At 34.8% G+C, this 12,725-nt stretch overlaps 1 protein-coding gene across 2 annotated transcripts; it reads right to left on the bottom strand.

The window, feature by feature from the left end:
* Positions 1-630: 630 nt before the first annotated feature.
* LOC110717619 (chromatin modification-related protein MEAF6-like) lies at positions 631-5,828 on the bottom strand. 2 transcript variants are annotated; one of them, XM_021896366.1, is made up of 9 exons: positions 5,220-5,828; positions 4,341-4,452; positions 4,171-4,262; positions 3,986-4,086; positions 3,813-3,848; positions 3,055-3,124; positions 1,191-1,218; positions 1,050-1,098; positions 631-924 (listed from the first exon to the last, which is right to left on the bottom strand). In XM_021896366.1, the coding sequence occupies exons 2-9, from the start codon at positions 4,357-4,359 to the stop codon at positions 891-893; spliced, it is 429 nt and encodes a 142-aa protein (XP_021752058.1). In that variant the 5' UTR covers positions 4,360-4,452; positions 5,220-5,828; the 3' UTR covers positions 631-890. The 2 variants fall into 2 exon arrangements, with proteins under 2 accessions (XP_021752058.1, XP_021752059.1); XM_021896367.1 differs by lacking the exon at positions 3,813-3,848 and having other exon boundaries at positions 5,220-5,741.
* Between the last annotated feature and the right edge of the window lie 6,897 nt (positions 5,829-12,725).

Genomic DNA, 12,725 nt, shown 5'->3' with positions numbered 1-12,725 from the left:
TCTTAAACATATCTCTAACAATAAGTCACTAGGGGAGTTGAATCAAAAGTGATTTACTTAATTTGCTTGCTAATAGCTCAGTAAGCACAAACTCGACTATTGTTCATATAAAAACATCTAAAACAGACCATAGCTCTAGCAGTAGCCCAACTGAAGACCAAGCTAGCTCATATAAGCATGACTTGAACATTTGCCCCTAAGGAATTGAACAATACATATTGCTTCTGGGATTGAGGAGGACATCGTACAAATGGATGTTTAAGGACATTTATGACTTAATAAAGATCACACTATCACCTTCCGGGATAGAGGTGGACATCATACAAATGGAATTTCAAATAGATTCAAGAGAACATGACTTAATACGGACCTTCTCTCTCTCTCTCTCTCTCTCTCTCTCTCTCTCTCTCTCTCTCGATCACACTATCACCTTCTCTCTCTCTCTCTCTCTCTCTCTCTCACACACACAGACAGTGGGAATTGAAGCATATGTGCTACGGAATACTGAAAATGACCCTTTTCAACTTATGCTCTAAACAATATCATCACAATTAGCACTTTTAGCAGAAACAATCAACAAATAACTTTACTCAATTGCAAGCTGTAGAGGAAACAAATACGCACTGAACAACAAAAAAAACAAGAAATAGCTTTCTCATTACCAAAAGATAATGTTACAACAACACATGAACAGAATGTCATCGACCCAACAACATCACTCATATATTTTTGCCATATGAACATCTCTCTCTTTTTAACCACTTTACATCATAGGGTACTTACTTTGAAGGTCAAAGCAAGTCACATGAAAGGCAACTTGAATTGGGCTTGGCACTGCATCATCTCCATCTCACAATCTGTGCATCTACCAACCTACATCCTATTCCATCTCATGATGTCAACCTTCCCTTCTTTGGTTTGCCCCTGGTCATGAAAATTTGTAAGTTATAGTAACAGTAAAACAAGTAACAATAAAGAGATTTTGAGATAGACATTGTTCAATGCAAACAGATAGTTGGCTTTCTAGGCAAATGGGAAACCACACTTACTGTCCATTTGTAGGTAAGCCTCCACCCTTCGATCGTCCAGGACCAATATCTGAAGTTTAAATTGAAAAAATAGAATGTCAACTCATCAGACCAACATCATATAAATTTTATTTAAAGCATTAAAACTTGGTGGAAGCTCACCATCACGTCCACCTGCGTTCTCTTCAACCTGAACAAAGACAAATGTGAACAAGATGCTCCTTCCGAACAATAAATATAAACCAAAAAGGAATAAGGTTTGGACTTAATCTATATAATTTAATTAATGAAGAAAATAAATTTAGTTATATCCATGCTGACATGAGTGATATCCAGTTCCCTCAATTTTTATAGCACAAAACAACGGGAATATGATGTACCTTAAGTAGAAATTTTCCAGAGGACAAAAGGTAAGTTAATCTTCCATTTTTCGCCCACTCGTAAAATAACAATTTTATGTCAAACCAAGAGGAATGATATAATATAAAAAGCAGGTATTACATTGATGTGGCAGGACATATGGCTCACAATGTCACATACTTCTTAAAGATTCCAATGGAATAGCACCCAGTACAAGTGAGTGTGTGTGATACAGATGGATTAATTTTGTGAAATAGGCAAGAAGCAAAATATGCAAATGAACATGAATAGGAAGATCACTAATATTCAAACACAGGCACTTGCAGATAAATTTGAAATTCAGGGCTTCTAAGAGGTGTCATCTACAACCCTTTCCTGGAGTCTGATTTTATACCTTACTGGTGCTACTAGCATCAACAGTTCTACTTGTGTATCTAACAACCTGCTGGCTGCTGCCAATATCACTCCTGTCTTAGACAATAGCTGTTATCCAGAGATGAGGATTTTGGTTAGATATTAGTACACTAAAGCTACAAGTATCTAGTTGAGCACTGATACAGATTAGCTTGGAGCCTTGGATAAGTTAATCTAAGATATTACTTTCCATGAACTAGATCTTTCTCAGGTATGCCCTCAGGAATAAAATTCCAAATAAGTTCCTGATCCTAGAGAGTAGAGTAACATCTCGTCTCTGAGTTTCAAACCTATTACCTTTTAATCTCCTGGATGTATAATTTGCCATTCTTGCCAAGGAAGCTATTGATTCCTTTCACCCTTAAGACCTGTATTGAGCTCTACAATGCAAAAATCACCCATTTCTCTCCTCCAATCAGAAACCTCCACTTTTTGGATTACTATAAATGATTTTTTCACCTACAAAGTATCCTAGGTAATGAACTCATCAGCAGAAGCTCAATGGACAAGAATATCAATCTGAATCTGAATCCTGTATTTGAAGGGCAAAGGGTCGCCACAGAGAAGAAATAGGAGCCTCCAGTTTGATGGGTCGGAAAGAAACATGAACACTGACTTGACTTACAAAGTATGCATAATAAAGGAATTTTGGAGCTGTTGACCACCAGTGTTTAATCTGATCAGGCACACAAGGAAATTAGACCAACAGGTAGAGCCCCTGTCTTCTGAGATCTTACATAACTAGCTATTCATAGGTAATCAAGGCCTATACATAACTAAGGATATTATCACCCTCATGTAAGAGCAAATCAGACTGCAGAGCAATCACTGACCCCACACAAATCGTGGCACAAGCTCTCACAAATGAATACTCATATCCCATTAAGAGAACCCTGATATTCGCAACTTCCTTGGTGAGAGTAGAGACCTAAAATACTAAATAGACCGGCTAGAAAAAATTGGCAATTTCATAGGATTCACTAATTAGTTAGTAAGTTTGTTAAGTTGTAATTACAATTTGATCTGCACATGTCTAAGAACAAAATGACATGACCTACTTTAGTGATACTCTTCATCCAAATAGCGGAATTCAGTAAGCCCCTACTTGCATGATGAGAATGTGAAGGTTGCACTAGCATGTTCCCTTATACAAGTATAAAAGTCCTTACTTAAGCAATCAACAAAGAAACTTTGTCCAGCAGGGAAATATCGATTATTCACTGCACAATAAGCAAAATAAAAATTTACATACAGCAGGTGAGGTGACAGAAGACAAAGAGAAGATTCTATCTTCGGGTTGAAACTTCCTGGGCCTCTTCAAGCTACAGACAAATTAAGGAAATAATTGTTACAAAATCCAGAACCACATTCTAAGTATTTGAATGTAGTAAAAAAAAAAGGGAGAGGGGATGGGTTATGGACTTGATGGAGTAGGAATAGGGGGAATACAGGATGTTCACTAGTGAGAGGGGAGGGGAGGGGGGGATGGGTTGGGAATAAAGGATGTTCACTAGTGAAAGAGTGTGTATGTGTGTGTAAGCATATTGTAGTACAGTTTAAGCAAAAGTAATAGCTTTCTAGACCACCTGCACTTTCAATAGCAAAGAAGCCTCTCAAGGTTGGGATGAATCTCACTCTTTCTTCCACTTTCCCTCTATGTGTGAGTAATTGTGTGTGTGCCCATGAATACACGAAAAAAGTCTTTCAAGGGGTACTCCACGTCTCCACCTTTTAGACATCTACATTCTATATCATTCTTTCTCCTAAAATCGGCTATCTAATTGTTTATCTCATTTGATCAACCTATGTATCCTCTTCCATCTTCCTTCTACTATAAAGTTTTATTCTCTTATTCCTTTTTTTTAACCATTCAATTCAGATATAAAAATGTACTTCCTGATAACACTATAAAATCCTGCCCTTCTTTAATCCATTTTTCTTTCCCCTCAATACTTGCATAAAAATTATGTGATGACAACAAATTATGGTCAAGTGTAAGAAAAAACTCACAGCAAATTATCAAACACGGGCACATGGCCTATTATTCTGAAAAGTAAAAAGTGGAAATTTGCTCATCATACAAGATACATAGCAAGATCTTAGCAAATTTTACTTGTATATGAACAAAGAAGTTAGTAGGAAAAAAAACAACCAGAACCATTAAAACACATTTAAATTCGTACTTTGTTGCAGACTTTGATGAACCTAAGAACCCTTCAAAGCCTTTCAAAACATGCCCAAAATGGTTTGAATCTTGCAAATAGGTGGTCTCTAACTCGAACACCTACCAACATATATGCAAGCAAAAAAGCTTCAAATCAAATGCACAGAATGCACATTATTACAGATTTCAGTCAGGAATGAGTACCTGTTTTTCAATATTCCGAAGTTCATCTTGAAGTTTTTCTCTCTTTGTCAAAAGGCTTGCAAGCCTAGCTCCCGGATTCGAAGCTTTTTGCCCTGTAATAAGTTTCACCAAAATTTATTGTTTTCTACCTAATAATTCAAGAAAATTTTGAAGGTGTTTAAAGTTGTTACCATTGGCTTCCATGGGCATAGATAGATGCTCCTCACCAAAACTTCCAAATCAAAGTAGATTCTACCTTTGTTACACTGACTTTAATTTTCCCCAAAAAAAAGTTGGGAGATTCTAAAATCACCAAGTCAAATAGATAATTAGTTGATGAAAATATTATACCGCCGACTTATTATTACGGAGTTTTATTTTTATTTTAATTAGCTTTTTGCAAAATATTCAATGTACATGTTAGAGCTTTATTATCTTCAAATATATACTACAGTACATAATTTAATAAATTATGAATAACAATGTTACAGAATAGTACTCCGTATTTGAAACTAGGCAAAATTGACAAGAACTCACTTGAATATATTTTTAATTATATACTATTATTAATGAATACTTTATACCAGGCAAAATTAACAAGAGGGTATACAATATATCTATGAAAAACAGTGGTCAAATTCCATTATATTACCCAAAAAAAAAAAAAAAAAACAGCGGTAGTAATTGTTACAGTACTGTAATAATTAACAAACTGCCTTATCTAATTAACTTACTAATTCACCTAACTTTTTTCTGCTGATCCATTAAATTTTTAGAAACAGAATACAAGAACAAATTGAAACCCTAATTCCCAAACAAGTTCAAAGTTCAAGCCCATCAACAACCAAACTCAACAATTCAGCAATTAATTAACAATCAAAACAATTATCTTATTTAATCTCACCCAATACAAATTCCAAAGAGGAAATTCTTGCTAAAAGTATTAATGAGCAAAATTCAGAATTCTGAAGCAAAGATTGAACAAAACAAAAATAACAATCAATTTAAAAAAATAAAAAATAAATAAAATAAAAAAATAAATAAAAATAACAAGAAAAAAGAATACTAACCAAAAAAAATGGAAATTAGTAGATAGTGTATCAGAGTGATGCTATAAACGTCGAGTATCAGACTGAAGTGAGGGTGTGGATATGGCTATGGTTAACGGCTCCCTGTTTAGTTGTGGAGGGAGAGTTTCTGGAATTCTGGAGAGCCAGAGAGGAGAGAGAAAATGATACTCAACTTTTGTTTTTTTTTTTTTTTTTTTCCACAAGTACGAGTATGTACGAACTACTTCGTAGTTGAATTTCTTTCTTTTTTTTTTTTTTTTTTTTTTTTTTTTTTTAAATCAACTTTAGTTTCTTGACCATCAAAAAGAAACCTTCTTGACCACTTTCAAGTTTCAATAAACAAGGAAAGGATAAGGTGGTGGACTAGAGTCTAAAAAAAATCATGCACAATGTAGAATGCACATACATCAAGAGAGTCAGGGATAGGTCTAGTAGTTAGAGTTTTTTCCCAATATCAAAAAATCTTGAGATCGATTCTTATCACCCGTTTTTATTCCTTATGGCTCTATAAACACAAAAAAAAAATGATAATAATAATAATAAAAGCAAGATTTTTTTATCAAGTACACAAAGTTGTAGGAAATTTATAGGGTAGGAATCATAGGGTGAATTTTATAATATAAAGTATAGTTAGTGGGAATATATTTTATTGTTAGTAGGAGAGAAAAATAATAATAAAAAAAATAGTATAAGTGGGGTTCGTAAGAGAGAGAAATAATTAAATATTTATGCAAGTGGGTAAGTAGGGGAGAAAAATAATAAAATAGTAGTGGATTTTTACTGAATAGGAAGTGTTGCAACTATTATGAAAGGGATATAAAAGGAAAGTGTTGCGATTATTACGAAACAGAGGGAGTATATATACGATATACTCGGATGTAAGGTGAATTCAATGGTATTTTTAGCTTATTAATAAGAAGTAACAAACTACCATAGGTAGACCCTATGTGCGCGCTAATGGCCCCTTACTCGCCCTTTTGAGAGTGAAACTACACCATTCACCTACCTCTACTCGAATCTCTTTCTAGAATCACCTCCTTAGAAAGAGCATGTTTTTGCCTGACTCAATCTTTTAAGTGAATTGGCATTACCTTAGTTTTGCTTATTAAAATAAAGTAACAAACTATCTTAGGTAGACCCTATCTCTATATGCACCCGGGTGTATATAAAAAGTGTTGTGATCTGAGTTTTAAAATAAAACATTTTTTTAAGTTAGATCTAATGAACTAATGATCTATCTTGCAACTAAAAAAATAGGTCTTGGTTGAATTATTTTTTGTACAAAGTACTTCTTTTTGCTTTATCCAGTAACTCATTTACCCTTGCCAGAAAAACTAGTTTTTGGTTCTAGTCTTTGTCATTAAAACACACTTCACCTTATAGAGTAAGAGTAACACTTAATAATTTGATATGTGAGATTATCCTTACAAAATAAGGTAGTCATAATGCAAAAATCCATATCCATCTCAACCCATACATATTCATTCATACATATTCTAAATGAAGTAGTCGTAATGCAAAAATCCATACACATGTTTGGTATTGTATATCTAATTTTAATACATTTTACATCCTTAAGAGGTTTTATACTAAAACCAATTAGTGAAGGTGAAGCAACCTCTTTATCGTGATAATCTGGGCGTGCTAGGTACACCAGGATAGTCATAATGTACAATATCAGCTGGAGATTCGGCTGAGCCGTCTGATTGGTATTCGGGGTCTACAGCCGTCCGTCTCGTTCGAGACATTCTGTCCTGCACATGAACAGAGACGGTCGGATTCGCAGAAGAGTAAGGGTGGTCCAAACACCCCCAGACGGCATCCCCAGTCCTAGACTCAGCCGTATCCGGTGACCGGCTGACAACTGTCCTGGGCTGTGTCGTGTGTGTGTTGGGTGAATCCATTATTCTTTACAGGCTATGCAACCGGAAAAACTCAAAAAAGTTGCAAGGGGTAAAAACGGTACCTCGAAAAAGTTGAGTTTGTAGGAGGTTGACTATTTGGATCAGCAGCCGGAATTCTCTTTGTTGCTTGCTAGATACCCAGACGGTTGCCCGAATGTACCCTCTTGAAGAGCAACTGAAAATTGGAGGAAAACCCAGACGTTCCCCTGAAGTTTTGCTTGAAGATACCTCAGACGGTTGACCGGCTATGAGTGTATTGAAAGCTAGGAGGATGTCAAGAGACCCTCAGGCGGTTTTAATATGTTTTGAATGAAGAACATTCAGACGGTGACCGGTTGAGTGAAGAAAAGGAAGACGGTTGTGCAAGAACTAGCAGCCGTTATCAGAGCTCTCTTTCTCTCAGAAAAATTTCTCAAAAAATTGCAAAGTGTGAAAATGAGGGGATGGGGTCTCTACTTATAGAGAACCCTAGAAGGCGAACCGTCACCTTCCAAATTCAAATTAAATATATTAAAAAAAAAAAAAAAAAAGAGGAGAGAGAAGGAGACGAAACGTCACCTCCTCAGAGCATGACACCTGTCACAGGTGCCATGTGCCACCTGTGAGAGGCAAATGTTTAGGGTAAAAATACCCAGTCCACGTGGACCAATCGTGTGCTGACACGTGTCAACATCAGAGAGGTTCTGAGAGGACCAATCCTCTGGTGACACGTGGCACTCCAACCCATAAAAGGGGAACTGATCCCCTCACACTATAAATAGAGAAAAATCCTCCTTTATTGCATATTCATAAATATACACACAAAATCCGAGCAGTATTAATTGCAGAATTCTCTCGGAATCCGAGAGAAAAACCTTTACATTTAGCACTTTTATACATCTGGATACGTTCTGGTAGGCGGTCGCACACCTAACAAAAATAACAAAAACCTAACTAAACCTCCTAATATGTAGTAGGGTAAGTCAGGGTCGATCCCACAGAGAAGGTTGGACTAAACAATGGTTTCTATGAATTACAATAGCCGAATCAAGATAAAATAACGAGTTGAATAATATATACTATGAACTAACAAAATAAATCTAATAATATTAAAGACTCTAGAATTAAGTATTACCGCTAATAAAATCAATACAAGATAAATTCCTACCCCAATCAATTAATTATATGCTCACAAGGAAAAGTAATCCCTAAATAATACCAAGGACCTCTCTCGAGTATCAATGGCTTCTCTAACCCACAATCAAGCCTATTCTCATGGAATCATGCAAATTAGAGACATTAAGCACATTACTCTAATTTCCTAATTATCCATTCAACTACTCTCGTGATGAATATCAAACCCTTAATTGATCTATTCAAATCCGTTAAAACCCAACTCTCGCTGCGATTAAAACAATGGAATAATAACAATACTAATTATCTCTAATCTAGTATTGGCATAAGCGCAATCAATTAAGCATGAACAATATAAATAATTAATTGAGAATTTAAAAGAATAAATCAAGTATTAACCATATTAGGGTTCAACCTAAATCTAGAACAACAATCTACTCTAACATATTAACAAAAAAAAACAAGAACAATAAATAATAAAGAAAACATGAATAAATAAAGAGATTAAAAGAAAATACCGAATCTTGAATTGAATTGAAGGAGAAAGCTTGAATCTTGAATTACAAAAGTAAAGAGAAAAAAAAAATAAAAAAAATAGAGAACTAGTTCTTAATAATAGGAATTGAAAAATAATATAAACTTAATGAATCAAAGATAAAAAAGAAAAACAAGGCTAAAAAGATATATATACAAGCCCAAAAAGATAAGAAAATCGGCCAAGCCTTGGCGCACAAGAATCCCAGGAGGCACGGACGTGCCTCTTCATAGGCACGGACGTGCCTGCTCTAGAAATAAAAACGCTGCAGAGTCTGTCTTCCAGGCACGGACGTGCCTGACTGCTGGGCACGGACGTGCCTGCTTCTTTACCTAGGCACGGACGTGCCTAGGGTCTTCCTTTGGCGCAGCTTCTGGCACAGAGGCACGGACGTGCCTAATAGGGAGGCACGGCCGTGCCTACCTCTAAAATGCCATTTCCTTGACTTTTCTTCAATCTCCAAACTCCATGGGCTTTGACTTACTTCATGGATCTATAATTCATCCAAATTAGCTCCATTATTCCTGAAAATCATCAAAAACAACAAAACTACCCATAAAAGCATCGGATTATCCAAACTAAAGCAAAATACGCCAAAACGGACTCAAAAACTCAACTAAACTAACAAAACTAACTAAAAACCAACCAAATAATATACACAAAACACGACTTATCACGTTCTAACTAGATCGTCGGAGGCGGAACTCCACCCAACCGGAGTTCCCGTGGTTTTGCAGGTACAGACGGTCGACGCACATTCTCGGAATTGTAACTCTCCCGAGGGACTCCAAAAACCCCAAAACAGTATTGGTTACTTGAAATTAGGGGAAATTTATAATATGGGTTACTTGAAATTAGGGGCTACTTATAATATGGGTTACTTGTTTTTGTCTTATGTTTTAGGTATATTATAAAATGGGTTACTTGAAATTAGGGGTTACTACTTAAAATTAGGGGTTACTTGAAATTAAGGGTTACTTGAAATAAGGGTTACTTGAAATTGCGCATGAGTGTCAGACTCTATTATGCGCGTCAGACTCCGTTATTTTTGCTGAATTGGCAGCACCAAAGAGTTTATCTCTTAATATTAGTTTACTAGTATTACAATAAATATCTCGTACAATATCATTCTCATAATATTGTATCATAATAAAAGAATACTCCGTATTATTTTGGATGCCAAAAATATTATTATCAACAAGGTACTTTAATATTTACTTGATGTTGATTTAGACATATGTTTAGGGGTTTAGGTCAAAAAATAAATAAATAAAATAAAATAAAATAATCTTGTGTAAATAGAGAGGCAAAGTATTATTGCTAATAACTTGAAGTATATAACCGGATGCATCTAATAAAAAACGGAGAAAGTATATAACTGGATGTAAGATGCATTCAACAATATTTTCTGCTCATTTAATAACAAATTATCTTGGGTAGATTTATTTTTATATGCACTCGAGTGTATATAAAAGGTGGTGTGATTCAAGTTTTTTTTTTTTTTTTAAAATAAAAAAACATTTTTTTTAGTCATATCTAATGAACTAATGATTTATCTTGCTACTTTTAAATAAAAATAAAAAATAAAAATAAATGGGTCTTAGTTGTTTGAATTTTGTTGTACAGAGTATTTCTTTGTTTTATCTAATACTCGTTTACCCTTGCTAAAAAACTAGTTTTTGGGACTAGTATTAGATTAAGTCCCGTGCACGTATGGTTTTTACAAAAAATTTTATAACGAATTATAATGTTAATTCAAAATCTCCAAAAAATAATCCTCATATTTTTAACAGCAACTTTTTGGTGCAGCAGGCTACACCATACGGCAGGGGTTACCGAGTTTTTTTGTTAGTGGTTACTCGATTTTTTTTGTCAGGGGTTATCCGAGTTATTCAGTATGGAGTTACTCGAGTTACCCGACCAGGGGTTACTTGAGGGGTTCAGATAGAGGTTACTCGAGTTACTCGGTTAGGGGTTACTCGGTCATGGTTTCTTGAGTTACTCGGTCAGGGGTTATTTAAGGAGTTCGTCAGGGATTATTCGAGTAATTCGGTCAGGGATTATCCGAGTTATTCAGTTTGGAGTTACTCGAGATACTCGATCAGAGGTTACTCGAGTTACCCGACCAGGGGTTACTTGAGGGGTTCAGATAGAGGTTACTCGAGTTACTCGGTTAGGGGTTACTCGGTCATGGTTTCTTGAGTTACTCGGTCAGGGGTTATTTAAGGAGTTCGTCAGGGATTATTCGAGTAATTCGGTCAGGGATTACTTAAGGAGTTCGGCCAGGGGTTACTTGAGGGGTTACTCAGTCAGGAGTAACTTAAGTAACCCCGGCAACTTGAGTAATCCCTAACCGAGTAATCCCTGACCGAGAAACTCGAGTAACCCCTGACCGAGAAACTCGAGTAACCCCTGACCGAGAAACTCAAGTAACCCCGGCAACTCGAGTAACCCCTGACCGAGAAACTCAAGTAACCCCGGCAACTCGAGTAACCCCTGACCGAAAAACTTGAGTAACCCGTGCCGCACGGTATAGCAGGCCGCATACAAAAAATTGTGTATTTTTAAATGAAATTGAAAAAGTTTAAATCTTAATTTATACCCAGAATTGAGCCCCGAATTTGAATTAGACTAAACGGTGAACCAGGTAGAACAACAAAAAAAAGTAAAAGATATAGAATAATATTTTATACAATAAAAATATGGAAAATATGTGAATATTTTTATAGGAAGTGAATCACGATTATATGATTTGGTGAATATTTTTTTAAGAAAGTGAATTACAATTACATAAAGAAGTGAATTTTTTCTTAGGAAGTGAATAAAAAAAAGGAAAAAAGTTTTGGAGGGAAAAAAATAGCACCAAGAAGTGATACGTGTCATTTTTTGTGTATGTTTTAGTATTATGTTATTGATTAATTTATCATTAAAACCCACTTCACTTTATAGAGTAAGTGAGTAACACTTGATATATGAGATTATCTTTACAGAATAAAAATATATTCATGTTTAAACATACCAGACTCAAGATTATCATTTGCCAACTTAATAAAGATATTCATATTTTAACATACTAGACTCAAGATTACCATTATGCTTAACTAACCAACATAGCATTTCCCAAGTATCCCAACCAAAGTAATTTGCTAATTTGATGAAATACTTTAATTGGATTATTGGTATTATAATTAATTTCTGATTATGTTATTTTTCGATTTAATGGGTATTTGAATTTTACTTGTTCTTGATTATTAAATTTGCGAACTAAATGTTCGAAAATCAATATATGCATGAAATGATTTAATAAATCACACGAACATATGAGGACTTTTTGGTTGTTAAGATCCGAAGTTGGAAGGGAAACAACCCAAACTATACTATGAAGATCCCTAACCCTTTCTAAAATTTTAAGTAACGGATCAATAAAGAGGTTTGGAACTTAATGCATACTCATCCACTGACCACTATCCCATCAAAGTCATACTCATACATATTCTAAATGAGGTGGTCATAATGTAAAAATCCATACACATGTTTGGTACGGTGTATCAAATTTTAGTTCATTTTATATCCCAAAGAGTTTTCATTTTAAAACTAATTAGTGAAGGTGAAGTAACTCCTTTACTGTGATACTTAATCTTCTACCCTACCCCTTGAAATTCTATATCAATCAAAACCCAAGATTGCATAATAAAATCAAATCACTTTAAATTAGTACGTAATTTTAATTCTACATCAATTAATTTCAATTTAACGAATCAAACATCTCCTAAAATATACTCAAAGTTGTCTCTTCGAAGACATGATAAAATTGAAACTGTACAGAAAATGTTCTCAAAGTTTTCACAATTGTGTTTTGAAAAATCAAAATTAAACTCATTCAATGTTCATTCAACTCCAAAATTGAGAGTATGAGAGAATCAAATCCAAAATGACACTCGTCTGAAAGTAGTC

This window comes from Chenopodium quinoa, unplaced genomic scaffold (genome assembly GCF_001683475.1).
Source record: "Chenopodium quinoa cultivar QQ74 unplaced genomic scaffold, ASM168347v1, whole genome shotgun sequence".
NCBI lineage: Eukaryota > Viridiplantae > Streptophyta > Magnoliopsida > Caryophyllales > Amaranthaceae > Chenopodium > Chenopodium quinoa.
This window is presented reverse-complemented; position numbering and strand designations above follow the sequence as displayed.

What these genes read in the sequence shown, in the direction of transcription:
- LOC110717619 (XM_021896366.1), bottom strand. An exon ending in TTCGGAATATTGAAAAACAG is followed by an intron (nt 4,087 to 4,170) that starts GTACTCATTCCT and finishes ATATGTTGGTAG; the next exon opens with GTGTTCGAGTTAGAGACCAC. An exon ending in GAACGCAGGTGGACGTGATG is followed by an intron (nt 1,099 to 1,190) that starts GTGAGCTTCCAC and finishes TTTAAACTTCAG; the next exon opens with ATATTGGTCCTGGACGATCG.